Source organism: Eulemur rufifrons, chromosome 8 (genome assembly GCF_041146395.1).
Source record: "Eulemur rufifrons isolate Redbay chromosome 8, OSU_ERuf_1, whole genome shotgun sequence".
NCBI classification, from domain to species: domain Eukaryota; kingdom Metazoa; phylum Chordata; class Mammalia; order Primates; family Lemuridae; genus Eulemur; species Eulemur rufifrons.
This window is the reverse complement of record NC_090990.1, coordinates 96,260,606-96,282,301: the sequence shown is the minus strand read 5'-3', so window position 1 is coordinate 96,282,301 and position 21,696 is coordinate 96,260,606. Positions and strand designations below refer to the sequence as shown.

The 21,696-nt window shown below is 51.9% G+C and overlaps 1 protein-coding gene and 1 non-coding gene across 2 annotated transcripts; both read right to left on the bottom strand.

The window, feature by feature from the left end:
• Window positions 1-3,262: 3,262 nt before the first annotated feature.
• Window positions 3,263-3,329, bottom strand: LOC138391197 (small nucleolar RNA SNORD64). Its single transcript, XR_011234809.1, has one exon. It is a non-coding gene; the product is annotated as a small nucleolar RNA SNORD64 (small nucleolar RNA).
• Window positions 3,330-5,640: 2,311 nt separating this feature from the next.
• VSIG8 (V-set and immunoglobulin domain containing 8) lies at window positions 5,641-13,054 on the bottom strand. Its single transcript, XM_069478505.1, has 7 exons — window positions 12,869-13,054; window positions 9,595-9,770; window positions 8,949-9,150; window positions 8,604-8,825; window positions 7,774-7,893; window positions 7,261-7,459; window positions 5,641-6,353 (listed from the first exon to the last, which is right to left on the bottom strand). Exons 1-7 carry the CDS (start codon window positions 12,918-12,920, stop codon window positions 6,071-6,073), a joined length of 1,254 nt encoding a protein of 417 aa, XP_069334606.1. The 5' UTR covers window positions 12,921-13,054; the 3' UTR covers window positions 5,641-6,070.
• Window positions 13,055-21,696: the final 8,642 nt, after the last annotated feature.

The following is a 21,696-nucleotide window of genomic DNA, read 5'->3' as shown; positions in this document are numbered from 1 at the left end:
AAGCGCCTCCAGATTTCCCAACCTAGCCACCATCCCCACATTGCCTGTGTGGTCCCATGTTTCCCATGCTCCTTCCCTGTGGCACATGCTTCCTAATCCAACCACAAGGAACTGCATGGAACCAGTTTTGTTTCCATGTACCAGGAATAGCTGACATAATTGCTCCAGATGGGCTAGATGGATGAAGAGTACAAAGTCCAGAGTAGGGGTTTCCCAGGTTCCCACCAAATCAGGGGAACAAGCCATGAGGAGGCACCCCTGGGAAGCTTCGGGGACAGGGCTAAAGTTCTGATCCAGCCCCTGCCTCCAGGCAGGGCCCAACCAAACCCACTGGAGTCGAGTAGTTTTACAACTCTGGGATGACAATGATTGGGTAATGCTCCAAAATCCCTTGTTTCCAATGAAGCAGAAAAAAAAAAACTAATCCCTCCCCAGAGTCACCACAGTCTGCCTACAATGTGATCAAGCACCATGCATGTAATAGTTACTGTAAGAGGAGTACACGGAAGAAAATCCCCTTGGATTCCACATGACTTGTAGTCTTGAGAACAGGAGGCTTAAAAGAAGATGACTAGAGGATGACTTCCTAAAGCCTGGGGAGGAGAATCAGAGAAGGAACTGAGGCAGTGAGGACTCACTAGAGTCTCTTGAAAAGATTTCCCATGCTGCATGGCCTGGGAGACAAATTCTGAGAAATTCTGTGGATGTCAACTTAGGTTTCTGATGGGTAAAAAAAGAGTGACCTGGAACCGAGGAAATATAAATTATCTAAATAATTTTTCAGTGACCAGAGGAACTAGAATTCAGCTCCTGCAACGCTGGAGAGAAATGCAAAAGATGGAACTAGGAAGTAGAATGGAGACAACTGACTCTGTGTGTGCTATTTATGTCTCTGTAGAAAAATAGAGAAAACTCAGGACTGTACTTGAGATTCCCACCCTTGAGGCAGCACTTGTGTGCCCAGCCTTCTGTTTGCCTGGTGACATGGTCTGCCCAATTTTGCAAGCCAGTTGTTAAATGCACCCATTATTAGAAAGTAAATTATGTAAACTTGCAATTAAATAAATTATATTAAAACAAAGATGATACCTAAAACTCACCACTTCCTGATTATTTTACTACAGCTCACTATCATCTAAGCAATTAAGGTTATTTACTTCCTCTTTTGTTTCTATCTTGTAGAAATACTATATATGGCATGCTGCAGAACAGTTCTCCCAACTTGTGCCCGTGATATCATGTTGGTAGGCTGATATCAACCATAGCCAGAGTATTAACATCGTGGAAATTGGCAAATGCTAGATCAGGGTTTCTCTGCCCCCACTCTACTCCCAAAGCCACTGTCAAACATTTATCACCACAGGTGTCCTCCTCCAGCACTGAACAAGGTTCATGCAAAACAAATGAAGAAAAAAGACCAAGGTGTCCCTGAAACAAAATCACTGAAGCAGAAACTTCCCTCCCTCATCACCCTGGGATGGTAAGTACATGATGACTGTGATCTCAGGCTTGGATTTAGGACTTCCCTGGCTTCCCTGTTGACTCACCCTAACAGGAAATTATTCTCAGAGTCCCTCTGAAATCTCTCTTGCTGCTTTTTAATGAGCTTTTTTGCCAGAGCCTCAGTGTTCCTACCTCTCCAAAAGTGGCTGTGTCAGCATGGCTCCCTGGTTCCTGGAACGGGGAAGATGATATCATTCAACACAACCTACATAGCCAGCTGGCTGCCTCTGTCGCTCACCACCTTGCAGGAGGCTGAGCTGGAGGCTCCTCAGACTGGGAGCGCCCTCCCCAAGTCATCCTACTCAGTTCCCTGCCTTTGGGCAAAAGTGTGCTAGGCACAATGCCCTGCTGAAGATCTAACTATCTGTGAACAAGTCATCTTATAGGTGCTCATAAATGTCACCAAGTGAATGAAGGGATGGATGAGTCCTGGAGATCATGCTGCCCCCCCCCCATTTAATCCCCTTTCCCCTCTACCTCTGCCCATCCCCAAGAACCCCTCCACCTCCCCAGGCCCCAAGTCATTTGTCTCTGTTTCCCTTTGTCTCATTATCATCTCTCATTTCTCCTCCCAAGCTCTACGAAGGCAGAGCTGGCATTGCCATTACCCCTTTGCAAATACCCAAGTCATCTCAAGGGTTTCTTAGGTATATATTACCAGTAGGGTTCACAGCTTCCTAAACCCAGATACTCTGAAGCCCATGCATACCCCATACTTCATGTGGCCCTGGGGTAGGAGCAGGAATAATTAGAAAGATGAGCTTCTCCTTAGGAGAAAAGAGACAAACACAGAAGAAAGAGTCTGGGCTCTCAAACAGTAGGTGGCTGAGGAGAGGTGAGCAGAACTTGTGACCTTGAAGTACTGTGCTCTTCTGAAGACCCCCCAACCCCTAGACCAGACCAGTGTTCAGTTGTGTGCCTGTTGCAGCCATCCTTTAGGGAGTACAACCACTTGGTTGTATTGGAAATGTGATGCTCTGGGCTCCCTAAAGTAGAACTTGGACTAAGAGATAAAAGCTATATGAGGGGAAAAAAATATATATGAGGACAAAAACTGGGTTCAAGAGAGGAAATAGTCTATTTAATATTGACAGTCAGAGGCCAAATGGCCTGCTTTGGGAGGTAGTGAGCTGCCACTGGAGGTATTCAAGAAGAGATTGGAATATCCTTTGTCAGGAATGCTGTAGAAGGAATTCAAATATCAGAGAAAGAGCCTGATGTCCTGGAGTTAAACATGCCTAGATTGAACCTTGAATTTACCTTTGTGGCCTTGGTCAAGATACCTAATCCCTAATCCCTCTGAGTCTCAGTTTCTTCATCTGTATAATGGTGATATTGCACAACCTCATAGGATTAAAGTAGGGAATAAATAAGACAAATTATCAAAAAGCATGTGGCACTTCGTGAGTGCTTAGTAAATGCCAATCCCCTTCCCAGTAAAAGGGGGGCTGGGTTAGATGGCCCTGAAGGTCTTTTTACCCACCAAGAGTATGGCTCTGAAACCCTCTCTTGCTGTTGAGAAGGAAGGCATACATCTGGGAGAGAGAAAGAAGTCAGGATTAGGTAGATGAGAGGAGAAAGAAGGATACTGAGAAAGTTAGGGAACATTTAGAGGTCATCCTTGATAGTCCCCTGTTTCTTCTCTTCTGACCTTCTACAATGAAAAAGGAAAAGTAGGATTTGGGATTTAAAGTCCAGCCCGAGGGGGTCTCAATTTCCCCATCTGTATAGTGAAGGAGTAAGATTTTTTTTTTAAGCTGGACTTCAGAGTAATAATTTTGAGCTTCACTTCATTATGCTCAGTAAACACAGCTCACCATAAATCCAGCCAAGGTCTTTCCCAGCAACTAGTATAACCATATAAACAGATTAACACCTGCAGGCAACATATTTCTACCCATGGACAATCTCCTGGCCTGGGAGAATGAAGAATCAGCTTTATGTGACAATGAATGTGAAACAGCAACAATATCATTCAAGTGACACAAAATTAAGGGGAAAATATGAAGGAAAAAAAAATCAAAGACACATATATACATACACACACACACACACACACACACACGCACAAACAAAAATCCAGAAATCTACCAGAAGAGTAATATTGAGATCTTGAGTTTCGTAGAACTAAATATAATATCTCATATTTCCAAAAATTGTCCAATGTATTAAAATGGAAATATTCCAATGTCACCACAGACAGATATAATATCAACAACTTGCAATTCTCCCCAATAATTCATTTAAACCAATTTAAGGACCTAGAGTACATTGAAAACATCCACCAAAATATTCCAGAGTTAAGTGTAAACAAATAGTATGGAATAATCAAGGAGGAAGGCCAAATAAAATCAAGACAGGCCAAACATATGAAGCACAAGTCCAACAAAAGGATTCTGAAGGAGATCTATGCTAATTTGTAACATCCCTTGTACAAGGAACCAAAGTGGAATGGTAACACAATCCAAATTTTATCATGGAAATAAGAGAACCCACACTGCTTTTCCTGATCCATGTCTCCTGCTAGACATGAAATTACTGATTTTAGGAACTGTATCCTTTCAACTCTATTTTTGCTACCAAAGCACAAATGATCTAACATAAAATATATCTTATATATAAGATGGGAAACAGACAGTCCAAAAAACTCAGATGTAAAAATACCTACCCCTCTCGGTCACTGTGTTATCCTCATCAGCTCATCAAATACAAAATCATTCACATTCATCAAATACTCAGTTGAACTACGGGGCTCTTTCTTGAATTTTCAGCACTTAGTACGGACCTCACTGACTTTTTAAGTTTAATCTTGCTCAGCAAAGGAAATAATCCAGCCAAGTTTCTTTTACTAACCATTTCTATTCCACATTAGAAATTCTTAAATCATAGGCAAGGAGGCATCGTTTTAGCAAAGCGTATTCCAGTGACCAACAGAAGATGTTGGATATGGAAAGACTAGTAGAACCGTTTCTTCTTGTCTGCAGCCCCCAGCTTCCTATACCACCCCCTCATCCCTTTGTCAACATGTACATCTAGAATACTCCCCATTTTAATTTGTTTGCTTAATAAATATATCACTTGCAACTTTATCTCAAATATTGTTGTTTAATTAAGCACTCCCCATCTCACTTACAAGAGACTTCTCACTCCTATTAACTCACAGTGCTTATTGTTTTCCACTTTTTTTTTTTTTTACCAGAAATGACTGAAACATCCTCAAAAATACGTTGTAAATATGACAGGTATTAAACAAAACAAGTGCTGGTAGATACTAAATTACTCAACTGACCCCTATCTAAGAATGGCTATTTCAGAGTGTAAGAGTATGGAGTCAGATATCAGATAGGCCTAGATTTTAATCACAGATATTCCATCACAAGGAAATAACTGTAAACTATCTAAAAACTTGTTTTCTAACATAAAAAATTTAGTAGTGCTGCCACATTCATTCACTTAGTATTTCTTAAACATCTACTGTGTAATGGACTCTGTGAAAGTCGATCAATTTGACAACTTGAAAAAAAAACCCATAAAATTAATTGTCCTAAAACACCAAGTCCACGTGAAGGGACTTACCATCCTAACCGTGTTCCATAATACATGCTCCGTAAGTACTATTCCGCCTCTTTCCTGGACATCACTTAGAACCCTAGAACTCTGGTGCTTTTTTAATGTAAGCGGTGGTAGTCTTATTTTAACATGTCCTTGTTTCTGTCTTGCCAGGCGCCTGCGCGTCTGTGATTCAAGGACAAGTTTCCTTTAAGCTTTCAACAACACACAAAGCCTCACTAGAGTTTCAGAGCACATTATTCTCAAGAGCAAATCTTGGCTTGATGTGGAAACTTTGAAGACTTAGAAATGGCAGGTGTATTATTGCACTTTGCCAGTTCCTCGAATATCCGTATTTTATTTTCACAGAAATTCTGAGCTAATTTTTTTTCTGTTTTCTACACTTCGTAGGTTGTTTAAAGGAGTCAGATTAGATGGCCCCTACCGGCCTGACCGCTAGGGATCTAAGAAGAGGAAGGTTGAAGATGGTGCAGGACTGTGGTAACAGGGGCAACCACCGCCCTCCCCACGGAGCAGGGCCCTCCGACCCGCGCCCAACCTCGTGCAACATGGACAGCCACCTCAGTCTCAAGTCTTAAAGTTTCTTTATTGTGCTAACACTGCTGCTTCAGAGCTCAGCTCTCACACACTGAACCATTCATTCCAGACCCCTACCCACCGGCCCGAGGCCCTCTGCTTTGGCTGGGGACACCGGGCTTCTGGCCTCAACCGCTCTAGGACACTGACTCCGCTTCCTCCACCCTCCCTCATCCCGGAGCCTCCGGGCTTCGGGGTGCGGTGAAGGCTCCAGACCGCCTTCCTCTGCCCTCGCCCACCCACTCCCATTTGTGGAGAGGAGGCTTTGCCTCCCCGAGGGAAATGCCTTCAACCCCCAGCCGCCGGAAGGCCGGGGGCGAGCGAGGTCGGCACCAGCCCAAACGTGTCCCCAGCTGCGGGCAGAGAGCCCCGCACCCTCCTCCCGGCCAGGGCGCAGCCTGGCGCGGCGCAGCACGCGCGCTCACACCAAGAGACCGTCCTTGCACTGCAGCGGCCCCTGGGCGCAGTCGGCCGTCTCCACGCCCTTAACCTTGACGTAGATCTGGGAGGGGCCAGCTTCGCAGGCGGCGGCGTTGGCTGTGGCTGTGCAGGACGCTAGGGCCACGTCCTCAGGGCCACTGCAGGGCGGAGGCGCGTACTTGCGGCGCAGGGAGCGGCTGACGTTCTGCGTCGGGTACCCCAGGAGGTGGGTGACGCGGCTGCTGCGCCCGCTGGCCTTGCACCCGGGCGCCACGGCGTCCTCTCTGTGGAAAACAACAGGCGGGCGAGTGAGCGGGCTCCTCCGCGGCGGGGCGTGGGCACGGCCTGGGCAGAGCCAGAGGCTCTTGGCAACCTCTTGTCTCCCGCGCCTCCCTCCCCTTGCCCTCACCTCTTTCCCTCGGCATCGACCTACTCTCCTTTCTGCTCCTTCCTGAGCCGGCGCCCACGCAGCTGTCCCCGGGGGCCACCATCCCCATCCTCCAGACAGGGCTGGTCCACACGTATCCGGACAGCCACGGCGGACAGCCCCATCCAGGTGCCCTCCGATCCCTTCTGATGTTCTGCAGAACCACCGCCTCTAATAGGCAGGGAGCCCTAGGGATCCGGAACAGCTGCTTTCCCTTTCCTTCTGTCCCTAACTAACCTGGCCTGGCGCGGGCTTGCGCTCACGCGCGCTCTCTCCCCTTCCCTTCTCACCTCCTGCCTTTCGATCTTCTCCATCTTTCCCTCCATCCCCGAGGCACTGCAATCATTAGCACTGCTAGTCCTGTTCTATTTTTTATTTCTAGTTTGCTTCTAATATAAATTATTAACACTATTATTATTAGCTCTTTTTAAATACGCTTGTCAGGTTCTTACCGGCACAATACAGGGGAAACGTGAAAAAACATAGGCCCTGCCCTCCTGGAGCTTACAGTCTAGACAAGACAGAGAGGTGCGTAGGCAGGAGGGAAACGGAGGGCAGGAGAGCAGAGGTGAAGACTGGGAAGGGGAGAGACAGAAAAGCCATGCGGCGGGTGGCAGGTCAACATGCTGCGGTCCCAGCAGTCCGTGGCGATGGCGAGCAGGATTGGGGCGGGGGTCCCAGCCGGCCGGTGGCAGGCAGGGGTGAGACGGGCAGGGCGCCGCTCCCCTGCCGCACAGCAGCATGCAGCATGCATCAGGTTTTACCTGATCTCATTAGCCAAGTCGCCGCAGGCCCCTCCGCCGACCCCGCCGCCGTTGCTGTAGCCGAAGGCACCGCGGGGGACGCCAGCCCCGGCGCCCCCGCAGCAGCAGCACACGAGCCCCCAGATGCCCACCGCCAGGCAGGCCAGCGCGAGCAGAGAGCCCAGCACGGCGCCGATGATCATGCCTACACGCCGGGAGTCTGCGGAGAGAAGGGGAGGCCAGTCAGGTTTCTCCCAGCCTGACCGGAAGGTGCCAGGGCAGGGGTCCGTGGGAAAAGGGGAGAGGGATTTGCGGGGTCTCCAAGCCCTGGGACACCCAGAGAGGAGGATATAAGGAGACGCAAGTTAACCCCTTGTGCCTGCATGTTTTTCCCAGGGCTTTCGGCTGCTCTAGGCAGAGGCCTATAGACCCATGGCAGTGGAAAGGCGGAGCCCGCTGAGGCTCCAAACTAGAGCCCAGGTGCCTCCGCCCCAACTCTCCCAGCTACCAGGCCCTCAGAGCTGCTGCACCCACCTGAGACCTTCACCTCCACCACACAAACGCTGTAGCCCACTTGGTTGGCCACTGTGCACTGATACAGCCCATCATCAGCTCTGGAAACATCCTTCAACACCAGGTCACCGTTGTTCAGGCCTGAAATTGAAGCAGAGGGGCCTGGTCTCTGAGATCTCCCACCCCAGCCTCAGCCCCTGTGAGGTGGGAGAAGGGACACCCACTCTGGAAGGAAGGAAGGTGTATGCATGCGTGTGAGTGCACCCACGTGCACACCCACACACAGGTCCTCTCCACTCTCAGGGTGATTCACCCTCCTCCTGCTAAGACAGAGACAAGGAAGGACCCCTCTCCCAGAGACACCATTGGTTAACTCTGTGACCATAGGGAAATATGTCCCCTCTCTGAGCCTTGGTCTCCTCCTTTGTGCAGTGAGGACAGGGTTAGACCAGAGGAACTCTAAGGTCCCTGCTAGCTCTGTTATTCTTTGTTTGACTGAGTGTTATTCAGCTTTTCTATGTGCTGGGAGTTTACACACCTGCCTCATTGAATCCTCACATGCCCCTGAAAGGTAGACATTAGTATTCCCTTTTCACATATGAAGAAATCAAGGCACAGGGAGGGTAAGCCATGCTCTTTCCATACTAACCACAGTGCTTTTGACTGACTCCCACTGTTGGCTTCTCTTCTTCCCTCAATAGCAGCTGCTGGGACAGGCCCGCAGGAGGAGTCTCCCACAGGGGTTCCAGGTTTGACTTGGTGCCACAGATAACCCAAGGAAGCCCCAGTAGGTCCCAGAGTCTCTGATCTTCTGCTTGTCCCCACTCTGCCCTCGCTGGGGCTCCCCTCACCTTGAGTCATGGAGCTGTGGAAGGACTCCTGGTAGGAGAGCTCAGAGTGGAAGCTGTGCTGGGAGGCGTAGGACCCGGCTCGGTAAGGGTAAGCGTGCCCACTGATCTTGGCCCACTTGTAGGAGAGGGGCTGGGAGCCCCCATTGGCAAAGCACTTCAGCACCACGTCGTTGCCATATGTCATGTGGCCCTCAGTCCAGCACATGGGTACTGCAGGGCGTGCTGCAAGGAGACAGGCAATTGTGAACCAGGGCCCAGCTGAGAGGCAGGGCTGAGCTCAGAGTGGCCAGGCTGCCTTTGGCTCTGAAGCCTGAGGAAGGGGAGCCCAGAGGAGTCTGGCCATACCTTGCACAGTAACGACGACCTTCCGGGTGGCCATGGTGGTCTTCTTCACCCTGCACTCATAGGTAGCTGTGTCAGATACCTGCAGGTTCATGAGGTTGATGGAGGCATCGTACTGGCTGGGGTCCGAGGCTGCAAAGCGGACCCTCTGCTGCAGATGGGGGAGGTTGCCATGATTGATCCTTTTGTCCTGGTAACTTAAGAACTGTGAAGAAGAGAGGAAAACAGCTGGTGATACAAGCAGAGCCAAGGAGGACCATGCAAGTTGGTGCTTTGGGAACTTCACTGAACATCTCTGAGACTCAGTTTTCTCAGCTGAAAAATGGGAATTATGATGCCCATTCTTACACAATAGGTGAGATCAGGTGAGGTCAAGCTCTTTAGAAAGTATAAGATCAGGCTGGGAACTTCTTGAGGAGCCATACCTCATCTTCCCTTTGGAATGGGGAGGGAGGAGGTGAACCGACCGGCTGGCTTGATTCACAATTGCAGACCTCTCATCCCTGTTGCCCCATTCCCTGAGAGGCTTTGGGGGAAGTTCAAGGTCTTAGTTTCATTATTTGCCCTCCTTCTTCCCTAAGGGTGCTGGCTGCCCAACAGGCAGACACCGTGAAGTGCAGGGTAAGAGGACCCCGTGCCCAGTACTCACCACGTTCTCCCGATGTGCGGGGTCCGAATTGACCTGCATCCACTCGATGTCCAGCCCACTGGGACCATAATCCTCAGGGTCCAGGATGTAGGGGCAGCCCAGCCTCACATTGTCACCTTCCGCCAGGTACAGGACCTCCTGGCCATCCCCGTTGATTCGCACAGCAGACAGCAGTGCTGGGGGCAGCAGAACAGCAGGGTGAGTGGGGGCAGAGCCAGGGCCTGAGGAGTCAGCTTTAGCCCCTCCTTCCCCATTCTCTGCCCCAGGGCTCAATGGGGCTTCCATTGGCAGGAGGGGCTGCTCTGTGTGTGTGTGTGTGTGTGTGTGTGTGTGTGTATGAATCGCTATAGGCATGTCTGTGTATACTTGTGTTGCATGTTTATTCATGTGGCAGTGTCTGCATGCTATGGACACATATATATTCTATGATTGTGGAGGTTTGCATCTGAATACTGTTTGCATCTGAATACTGAATAGCTGTTATATACGCTTATATGTATACATGATTGTGTATGTGCATGTATGAGTGTGTACACTGTGTGCTTATCAGTATTTGTGCCTGCTTATGTGTACTCTAAGGATATTCATGCACATGACCATGTAGGGTGTCTGCTTATATACTTACATGATAGTATGGGTGTGCTGGTGTGTGTGTGTGTAGGCATGTGGAGCACACAGAACTGTTAATGCTCTGGTAGAAGAGCCTGATTGGTCAAATGCCACTTGTCTGGGCTCTGCCTGGGCTGAGTGAAATGCTCCTGTCCAGAGGCAGGAGGATGGATACAGTGGCTTCTGAGGTTCCTTCCCAGCTCAAGAAGCAGAAGACTGAGTGAGCTGTGTGTGGCTGGGTATGACAGTGTGTGTCTGTGGCTATATGCCTCTGTGTGGTATTGTGTGGTGGTGTGTGACAGTGTGAGCCTGCCTGTGTAAGTGCTCACAGTGGTAGTGTGTGCCCGTGCATGATAATGGGCAGGTGTGACCGGGAGCCTAGCTGTGTTTGTGTGACAGTGAGTGATGGTGCATGCCTGGGACTATGGCCACAGGTATCTGTAGGACAACGTGAGCCTTGTGTGATGATATGTGGCATTGTGGACTGTGTGTCCTTCCCCTCGTGTGATTGTGTGGCTAGGGTACAGCCGCCCCCACACGCTCACTCCCATTGAGGCCCCTCCTGCCACTGAGTCAGTGGCAGGCAGCCCTGGGGGAGGAGCCAGGATCCCAGGATCCGGGAGCTCAGGACTGAGCTCCTCTCCCTCCCTACCCTGCAGCCCCAGGCAAGCCGAGCCCCAACCGGTTGGACCTAGAGAGGGATAAGAAGGGGGCTGTACCCAGGGCCCCACCCTGGGCACTCTGCCCTCTGCCTCCCGGGCCCCTCAGCCAGTCTCGCTCCCTTTCCATCTGCTTTCCTTTTTGAGTCAACATGTCCTTTGGAGTCCCAGCCCCAGGTCTCACCATCATTCTCTTCTGTCCTTCTCTGGCTCGAGACCATGGTCACACTTAGAGAACATCTCTCTCTCTCTTTCTCTCTCTCTCTCTGTCTCTCACACACAATTACACACCGTCATAGGCAAACAAATTGACACACAAACACACTGTTACAAGCCTTCAAAATGCAGATACATTCCTATGCGGCCCCACCTTCCTACACACACAGACACTGTCAGATCTATGCAAACACAGACACGCATCTGCACACAAACACAGGTACATATTAATCCAAAAGACATGCCCACTGCATGCTCATATAGTTTCTATGTGTGTATGTTCACGACCAGACATATCTGCAGAAGCCCTGCTTGGAAGGCTTAGCCGGGCTCTAGAGAGGCCAGCACAGACCCTTCTAACACCAACACCTCAGGGGTTACTGAACTTACCCCCTAGGAACCCTGCTTGGGCTGTCAGCCATGGCCTAACCCAGCTAAATTCCAGTGTGACCCAGAGCACGCAGGCGGCAGCTGGGGTCTAACGGGACCAGTGATGCCTCCTCCAGCCCCAGGCCAATAGAACACCAGCTCATCCCTGAGATAAGGATCCTGCTGCCATGTGCCAGATCCTGGGGCGGCACGGCAAGCCAGGGAGAGGTGAGCCAGAGCTCAGCTGGGAGCAGAGGCTCCACCCTGGGGAAGCCACTAGAAGCAGCCCACACAGGGAGGATTCTTTCCCCATGCCACAGGTAAGTATTCAGGGAGAGGGCTTGGGAAGAAGGGGCAGGCTGGAAGAAATGGGCCTCCACTCTGCACTAGGCTGAGAGTTTCTTCAACTGTCCCTGGCCAGGGAGCCTCACCCAGCTTTTCCACTTCCTTAGACGTTTTCTCAACCTCCTCCCAGAGTTCCAGCCTTTCTGCACCCCCTCCCTCTCCCTGGGAGGTTTTTCCTGGCGTCTCACCTGGCACTGAGGAAGTACTTCCAGGGAACCTGAGAAAGAGAGAGGTTGGGGAGAGGGAGGAAAGCCAGGGTGGAAGAGAGAACTGATGGGGAGACTTAGGGAAATAGGGGGACCGGGTGAGTCACAACAGGCTCTTGAAGGAAGAGGACAGTGGTGATTAATTGTCACCCCACAAAAGCACGAGGGCTGGACGCCTTCTACGAGGTGTCACCACAATAGTAGTGTCTGCTCTCGGCTTGTAAATCGCTTCTGAATTTTCACGCTGCCTCCAGAACTCCAGAGCCTCTCTCTGGGGCAGAAGGGGGGAGAAAAGGCGGCTTCCACAAAGGGTACTGGTGCGTAAAGCACGCAGCACTGAGTCTGTCCTCACACACCCGTGGACACACAACACACACACAGAGGTCGCGGGTCCCCACAGCACAGCCGGAGCTTCCTGAGTGGGCTCTGCCAGGCCGGCTCTCCCTAGCCAGGGAGCAGGTGCAGCTGTTCTGCCAGAAATGCCATCGTTCACACACACACCCGCACACCCACGTACACATTCACGCTCACACAAAGGCCGAAAATGTTCCCCCTTTCTGCACGCCTCCCCCACAAATCCAGACCAGGTGAGCACGCAGAGCACCAGCACACACCAGTGAGCCCCACAGGGCACATGGACACATGAGGGTCCCCCCACAGAACTCCACACCTCACACATGACCCAGCACAGGCTCTCCCAGGGAGAGGGCCCCCAGCAGCGTCCAGACCCTGTGGCAGCAGGCCAAGGGTGGGCAGTGCCTGCCAGGGCATCTCTGGGCACCTTTGAGGCTCCCCTGTGAGCCCTTTCTTCCCCTTTCCCCACCCGTCTGGCCTCGTGCTGGGGGTCCCGCCCACTGCCCAGCCCCGTACCTGGGCTCAGGCACACCAGTAGAAGATGGAACGCTCCTCCTCGAACTCCCATGTCTCTGGGCTCGGGGTTTCCTCCACCTGGGCTGGGTAGCCTGTGGGCTGCGGTGTGGGTGTGAGGGGGCTGGTGGAAGGAGGGGGAGCCGAGGGCCCAGACACGGCCCAGGGTGGCAGGAAGGTGCAATGAGTGCCGGGCTGGGGAGCAGCCGGAGTTATTTCTATGGAAGGGAGGGGGCCTGGTCCCGCCTTAGGGAGGAGTCCCAGGAACCCTAATTAGCAGGGTGACAGGGTGGCCTACCCAGGCATTACCCAGCCCTTACCCAAGCTCTTCCCTGTCCCAAGAGTGGCGCAGGGCAGCCAGCGGGACTTGTAATTAGGCACCTGTTAAACTTCACTTCCTCCTGACCACGTCCTGGGGGTGACAACAGTCACCCCATTTACAGCATCCATGAGCTCCCCTCACCACTCATTTCCTGCCTCCTTCCCTGGAGGAAGTGAGGAAGAGGACGGAGAAGCCAGGCTTGTGGAGGAATGGTGGCCACGCCTTGAGGAGTTAACACTGACCCCAGGGCACAGGTGCCTGCCACCCCCTTCCCCCGTGCAGGCTCCAGCATCCAAGTCCCACCCTTGCCAGCATCCCTGACCCTCCAGGGCCCCCCACTAGGTCGAGATCTGTGAGAAGGGGCACGAGGGAAGGAGACATTTCCCCCATGCTGAGACCTGGGGCTGGAGGGGAGGCCCAGGCAGATGAAGGGGACCCAGGAATGACCCACCTGCCTTTCCCCTGAGGCCTCTGGCCTTTCAAAGGGAGTCAGACTTCCTGAGCTCCAAGAGGAGGGAAGGGGTGTGTTCAGGAACAGTCTCCCCCAGATGTCCCCTTGGACTCCAGGTCACCCCCAAGTGTGAAGGACCCCTGGGAGCCAGGGGTGTTATGGGGGACCCAGGGTGTGTGGTGGGAGTGAGGTGAGTGTGTGGGGTGGGGGAGGGAATGTTGGAGAGAACAGTGCCAGGACTGGGGAAGGGCTGTGCCCGAGTGTGTGCACCCTTCACAGGGGTGTGCGTGTGCAAGGCAGGCAGGGTGTCTGTGTGCCAGGGAGTCTCTGTTGAGGAGGGCAAGCCTTCTGTGTGTACTTCTTTAAGGGGTCACTTGGTGTCCTGGCTTCTACGCACAGGAACAATAGCCAGGCCTTGAATGAACTGGGTCCTTGAGACCCAGGACCCTCATAACCTGGCTGGTCATCAGGGTGACTAAGCCAGCACAGTCGTGGGCAGGCTGGAGCTGGGGTGGAGATGGTCCTGGTGGGCAGGGGGAGAAGGTAGAGGGCCAGCCTTTGGTCAGCCCAAGGGGTACAGAACAGCCTTGTGTCTCCCCTGGACACAGTGATGGGGCTCAGGTCATGAGTGGCCCTGTTCAATAGCCCACCTTCCTCAAAAGAGTCAGAGCCCGTCCCCCACCCCTGACATTGGGCACAGGAAGGGCAGAGGGGGAAGAGTCTTGGGGAGTTATGGGCTCAGGGATGCTGCCAGAGCCCACCCCTTTGGGAAAAACAAGACAAAACAGTAAGGAAGCACAAGGAGTCCACACATCTCTGCATTCCAAACCCCTCCACCTGAACTCCCAACAATAGCAGGCTGCTTTGGGGCCAACCAGATGTACACGTGAATATCTTTATTTCCTTATTTATTTTGAGGTTTATGGGATTGTCCTGCACCCTCTGGAGAGCAAGGATCATTATCCCCATTTTACAGATGGGGAAACAGGAGTCTGGAGAAACATGAAGAGTCAGCCCAGGTGATGCTGCTGGGGCTAAGTGAGGGATACCCAGGCCTCCTGGCTCCCAGTCCAGAGTGGTACAGGAAAAGGGCTCAGTGATCCTGGGTTGCTAGAACCACTCATGAGAAAAAAGTGTGGGAGGTCAGTGGTGGGTGGAGGGGAGAACAGGTGGGGCCAGGAAGAGTGAGACTGAGAAGAAAGGAGTGAGGTTGTGGTACCACTAGACTAAAGTGCAGGCTTGAGGGTTGGGTTGGATTCTGGACTTGGCCCAATGTTAGAGCCAGGGTGAAGGCTGGAGCTAGAGTGAAGCTTGGGGGTGGCTGAAATTATGAATGAGGTTGAAATCAGATTTGAAGTTGGGATGAGAGTTAAGGATGGGATTTAGGGTTAGAATTACAGCTAGCACTGAGGCTAGGGTTTATGGCTGGGATTTGTGCTGTGATAACGAATAGGGTTTTGGTTTCATTTACAGCTGTGCTTGGGAATACAGCTGGGGCCAAATCAAAGGCTGGGTTAAGATTGATTTAGGAGCGGGGTTACAATTGGGTTGGAGATGAGTTTAAGATTCAAGCTAGAGTAGGCTGTGTTTAGGGTTAAAACATGGGTTAAAGATACGTGAGCAGGGGGACTCGAAGGGATCAAAGATGAGGTTTTATTTCTGATGTAGAAAGACCTGGCCTCCATCTGCTAAATGCAGGTTTGGCTAGAATTTTCAATGCTTAGCTCAGGGAGAATACCAGTGGCGCATGTCGATTAGGGTCCCCACATTTGGGGAGGGATCCAAATGTGCCCGAGCCCATCGGAAGGGTTTGAGGCGACATAATCCCATAACAAATGGACGCTCTGAAGTCCTGCTCCTCTCCTAAAGCTCAGCACCTGGTCAAGCTCCAGGAAAGGCACTTGGGGAAGGCATGCAGGGAGCTACTGGCAGTGAGTGTGGCTCTAACACCAAACTCAACTAGAGGATGGGGTCTGTCAGAGGGAGTCTACTCGGGGTGGGGGGTCTAGGAGATGGGAGTTGGGGGAAACTGAGGGCCTGCCTACATGCTCCTAGAAGAACATCCACTTCCAAGGGGACCATGAGGGGAATCTCTCCAAGCCTGAAAAGGCAGGGCACCATTGTTGCTCCCCCTTGACCCACTGAGGGTTAATTGCCACCTCTGTGCAATTTGGGCCTATAAAAGAAGCTGTCAGCCATCCTGCCTTGTGCCCTGAGTCCTGCAGGGTTTTTTGTTTGTTTGTTTGTTTGTTTGTTTGTTTTGGGTTGGGAGGAGGACACTGGGGTATCAGCTTAGTTCCCATAGCTTAGGACCAGCCCACAGTCCCCTCCCTCTGGGGCCAGCCCACAGCCCGTGTTTCTCTCTGGGCCTCATCTTCAGCAGAGGAAGCGGGCCCCCCTCCTAGGAAGCTCCCTAACCCAACTCCTTCCTCTCCTTTTTCCACACTCACTCTCCACCCCAAACATCCCATTTCCCTGCCCACTTCCTTTTCAACCCCATAAAGGCCGGGACAGATTCAGGAGACTACCGGGGCTCCCTCTGTGCTCCCAGGGAGAGAGAAGGGAGAGAGAGTGATCAGTTAAGGGACAGAGACAGAAACAGAAACACACATGGCATCCAAATGGCCTGTCCAGAGGTCCAGAGAGAGACAGAGGAGGCAGGGGGCCCAAGCCATGATCTGGGACCCTACACACAAATTTCCAAAGAGGCCTCTTGCTTTCTCCTGAGAAATCCATGACTCTCCAGGGAAGAATGACCCCAGTTTGGGTGGTATTTTCTTCTATTCTAAGATAAAAAGAGGAAATCAAAGACAGATGCCTAGAAAGGAGTAAACAGAGACAGAGGAGGAACGAAGAGCAGGCCAAGGACCCAGAGAAGCCCAGAGACTATTTCTGGGATGGGGTGCAGCCCAGCCCCAGGACCCCCAAAGTCCCCTCCACAGCAGCTCTACACAGCCCTTGTAAGTCCTTCCCCCCACCTGCCTGGACCTGCCCACCCAACTCCTCTCCCTGGGCTCCCCAGGCTCAGGTGCAAGCTCCCCAGTTCCCCTCCCTTGGCCTTTTCTGAACTCCCCACACACAGCAAGCAAGCTCCTCAGCCTCCTCCCCCAAGTACCTGCGTAGAGCCCGGCTTACCCCTTGTGACACTCAGGGAGAAGTTACTGTGTGGAGGAGACCTCTGAGGAGAGAATGGGAGCAGGAACTGTGAGCACCTACAGATAGACGGCGTCCTAGAAGGCTCAGAGAGGCAAACAGTCAGAGAAAGGCCAAGGAGCCATGCACGTGCTATCTTCCCCCGCAGCTGTCAGTGAAGATTTGGACTTGGAGGTCTGCCAGGTGAGGCCAAGGCTGTACAAGATGGGTGGGGGCTCAGAGTGGCACAGGTGGTGTGATGGGAGCTTGTAGCATTTTGACAAGGAAGTGTCAGAGCCAGTAACAGAGAGATGAGATCCTTGTATGAGGTTACATTTGAGAATGTGGGTTGGGGTTAGAGACTGAGGCTCAGATCAAGGCTGGCGTGCAAGGGCTTTGGACTCAGGCAACTCAGGGACTCCCTGAGCCCTGCTCAGGTTTCCCAAGCCTCAGTGGCTCCTACTGGTCCACATGAGGAGAAGGCAGACCCCAGGAGGGAGCCTAGATAAATCCAAACCTCTCCCATGGAACAATGTGCTGAAGCTGACCCAGACTCACAAGAGCAAGTGGCACAAACATAGTCCCCACCACTAAAAGGAGTGGCCCAAGCTACCACTACAGCAGCAAAGCACAAGAGCAAAGGGAGTTGACTGAATGTTATCAATGAAACTGTTAGACAAGAAGAAATATCTTGCAAAGAGTGTATGAATCCTGATGACAAACCTGAGGAGGAATGAAGAGATCTCGAAGATAAAATGTTGTCTGCACCTCACCACGATCAAGCACGTCCTGCAGAACCTTCATTCATTGGACAAACGGCTGGGCTTTGTGTAGGCTCCAGGGGAAATAGCAATGAAGGAGACTCAGTCTCCATCCTTGCAGAGCACCCCTTTTCTGTAAGGGGAAGGGGTACCTAGCCCACACCCATGGTGTGAAAAGATATGGTCATATGCGCAAAGCCCCTGACCTGGTGGCAACAATGTTTAAGCAGAGATCTGAAGGATAACTAATGATGTGCTAGATGGAGAACTAGGGACAGAGAGAGGTGACAGTGCTATTTCAGTGCTTGGGAAATAAGCCAGGCATTCAGTGACAGCTGATGATTATTTTTGGACTGAGGAGGGAAGATGCTTGAGAACTGAACCTCGGGACCTTCTACCCAGACCATCAGACCACTTCCCTGGGCTCCGAGCCAGGCCCTTGGGATGGATTAGGCAACTGAGATTGATGATCCTGGACTGTGTGTCTGTCTGTGTGTGGAGAGATGAACTCATCTCTCAGGTCAGCCCCAAAGCTCAGAAGTTTCTTAATATTGAGTCAATATATGTATTCCTGTGCATCCAGCATGTGGATGAATTAATCCACGTCCAATGGGACTTTGACCTTTGAATTTGTAGAAATAAAATTCGCCTTTGGGTTTTGCCATCTGGATTCCCCCGATACCTATCCACAGAGGGGAACTCTGGTCTCCTTTGACCCTCAGGGTGGCCCCAGCCTGCCTTGCCCCCATGGCTGTTGCCCAGGAAAGTGTGTGGGTGCTGGCAGGCATCAGAATGAAGCTGGTGTACGTCTGGTTCAGAGCCTTCCCCGCTAAGCCCGTCCCCGACCAGCCCTCGCTCTGCCCTCCGTGTTTGTTTCCTGTTGCCTGGACACAGGATAGAGAAAGGAGCAAGGGGAAGGTGGTGCCAGAGGGGGTGGGGCTGAGAGGCAGCACAGCTCTGTCTGCAGGGCTGGCAGGGACTGAGGAAGTATTAACCAGCAGGACAGCTACAGGCCCAGCCCGAGGAGTAAAGCCAAAGATTTCCCACTTCTCCAGTTTCCTCCCTCCAAGAACCTCTCCCTGAAATGTTCAGGAGAGCCCTGTGTTTCCAGGACGACAGGCACTTCCCCGCAGGGTCAGGCTGCACAGCAGCCGTTGTAGGAGATATCGGAAGGGGTGTCGTGTAAAAAGAGCCTGGACTAGGCCCACACATGGGATGCACAGGAATACATATATTGACTCAATATTAAGAAACTTCTGAGCATCAGGGCTGACCTGAGATGGTTTGGTATGAGGTAGTGAGCACCCTGTCTCTCAGAGTGTGCAAGCTCAGACTGTCCAACCATTTGACGAGTTTACAAAGGCGATTCAAGCAGCAAAGGGTCTTTGATGCCCCTTCCAGCCTGGAGATTCTGTGATTTGGTTCTCATCCCCACTAGCCCAGAAACACACAGCCTTTCCCCAGGGACCATGCAGAAAACGAGCTCATTAGCTCTGGGCTGTTTCTTCCAGACTCCAGGCCCTCTGCTCCCCACTCCCACTCACCCCCTTTAAAGCTACCTGACATCTTAACCCCATTCCTGTCCAGCCTCAAAGTCGTCAAAGGTCATTGAGATGATGGCCACCCCTCTCCAAGTGGACATGAGTGACAATGCAAAAAGAAAAGCAGAGCTTGCACCTCTGGGAGAATATCCCAGCCGGGAGGGGTGTGAGGTATGGGAGCTATAACAGAGAGAAGGTCTGAGATATTTAAAGCCAGCCAAATCAAGAATACCTCAACGATGCTGGAAATGAGGACCTTCCAGGTAACCCTGGCATGATTTCCCTGGACGTATCTCGGAGCATGGTAAAGGAGGCAGGTCACTGTAGGCTGCAGCCTAGGATGGGGAAGAGACCTCTGGTCTGGAGCAAGCTGTCCCCCTCTCGCACAGTTGTCCCCCAAGCTCCTACTCTGCAAAAGGCATAGTTAGGAGGGGCAAGAGTGAGAAAACAGAGTGAGGAACTCTGTTTCTGGGCCTCCATGGCCCCTGCTCCCAGACTTCTTGTCTGAGACTCCAGCATCTCCTCTCCACCATCACCTAAATAGCTGCCTCCCATCCTCACCCCAAAAGCCCTGTCTGTCTTTGAACTCTTTCAGCCCCTTTCATCCAAGCCTAATCAAAGTGATTTTACTGAGACAGAGTAATGCCCAGCTGTGACCCAAGTCACAGATGGAGGTTCCAAGGCTTTCAAGGGTGGGAGAGGACATCCCAGTACCCCACTGAGTCAAGGACAGTGTGGCTCAGCCACCAGTAAAGGCTACTGAGTCATACCCAACTGGAGCTGCTTCTCCAGCAGGTGCAAAGGTTCTGAGGCCACCCCCAAGCCACAGCAGAGTGTGGTGTGGGCAACAGGCACATGTAGGCAGGTACAGCATAGAGCCAGGGGACACGTGCCTGGAAGGCAGGTGCCTGCAGATCTGACTCAGTGTTCCAAAGTGGAGCCCACCCATGGGATTCTCCAGGCTGACATTGCAAGGGCTAGAAGACCCCAAGGGCAGAAGACAGGGAGCTGGGAAGTCCTCCAGGAGCCAATACGTACTTTTATGCATACAATAATGTAAAATTAAGATATAAAGGAATCAGATACCTATGCAACGAAGTCAATAATAGCTTGGGCACTTAAAAAAAACCCTTAGATCAGCAAAGATAATGCACCAAACTTCACTTCCTACTTAACTTTTGCAGCCTCCCAGACACCGCTGGGCTGATTCAGTGGCTTGGAGGGGTGCATAGAGCTCATTTCCACCTCTGAGCATGAGGAGGGGAAAGCTGAAGCCTCTTTAGCAGAAAGCACCCCCACTGAAGGGCCAACCTCTAGCAGCAAGATTGAGCCTGAGGGCCCACTAGAGTCCTCCAAAGAATGCCCATTTTCTCTTTTCTTTGTCTGCAGGCCCCACTCCCTCTCTGCAAGCTGGGCTCACACAGTCTCCTGATGGCTCTGCCACCACTATCATGTAGCCTCACCCCATGTCCCCCCACCTTAAAACCAGAGGACTTCTCTTTGTGATTATCCCCACTGCCATTCCCAAGTGAGAGGGGTAGAGAGCTAATAAAAGATGCCCAGATGCAGCTAGCTGGCCTCGGATCCCAGCTGCCTTCCTGGCTCTCAAGAGTGTCCTGCTTCTAGGAACTAGGTCTCCGCTGATCCAGGCTAGTTCTGGAGTCTGTGGAAGCCTGGGTAGGGCTTCTCAGGAATCCTGAGAGAAGAAATTGAACCTCTCTTCCACTTTATGGGCCAATTCCCAGACGGAGAATTCCTGTTGAGGGTGGAAGGGGCAACTCTGGGAGCAGAGCTCTCTGAGATTCTCTCCCAAATCACCTTTACTTGCTCAGAAGTGGCTATATTCTCCCTTCTCTGAAGCTAGACCTTTATTTATGCAACCTATAACTGCCCTGTGTCCAGGCCCTGTCAAGACAATCTCATTTTTAGGCTTTGAGATCTCCCAGGCCCCATAGACCTGCATTTTCAACAGCAGCATCTCTGGTCAAATGCTAGCCTTGCATTCAGCCTGTGAACTTAGCCCATTTTTGTATACTCGGGCTCAGAAGTGAGTAATGTGTATGGAACCCCCTTTCTCCTGGACCCCACAGGGGACACATTTTTTCCAGCCCTGAGATGGATGACATAGGTGTGAAGCTGGGCAAATTCCAGGTACCCAGGCTCTTTCTGGCTTTCCTGGGAAAGAAAATCCCCTGAAATAGGTAGATACTTGTCCCTTGGCCGCTGCAGGTATCAACAGAATGACAGGTGATAATCAGAGAGAACCCAAGCCAGTGTGCCCGCTGCAGAAGGTGTCAGACTCCTTGGTGGCAACGCCATGCCTTCTTCTAGGAGGGGCACCACATCTTCCATGACCCCCAGGGAGGAAGGTATCAGCTTCCCTAGGCAGGAGAATTGCAGTTCAGAGTGCAGAGCAGGGAAGGTGAGAAAGCCTGGTCCTTACACAGCTGGAGCGGCTGCCCACCTAGTGGGGTGGGGCAACAGTTTCCATGGAGACGGTACCTGAGGAAGCTGCGGCTGTCCTGAGGGAGAGGAAGCACAGGAAACAGCTTGCCGACTCTCCTTGGGCCTTATGAAAAGAGGACTCTTGCCTGAGGCCCTCGTAACCTGGCGTTGTAAACACC

Bases quoted from the DNA above. Each gene is read 5' to 3' on its own strand.
- VSIG8 (XM_069478505.1), bottom strand. From the start codon at position 12,920: ATGGGAGTTCGAGGAGGAGCGTTCCATCTTCTACTGGTGTGCCTGAGC. The intron at 9,151-9,594 runs GTGAGTACTGGG...TCTTCTTCACAG, and splicing joins CCGCACATCGGGAGAACGTG to TTCTTAAGTTACCAGGACAA. The intron at 7,894-8,603 runs GTGAGGGGAGCC...CTTCAATTTCAG, and splicing joins CCACAGCTCCATGACTCAAG to GCCTGAACAACGGTGACCTG.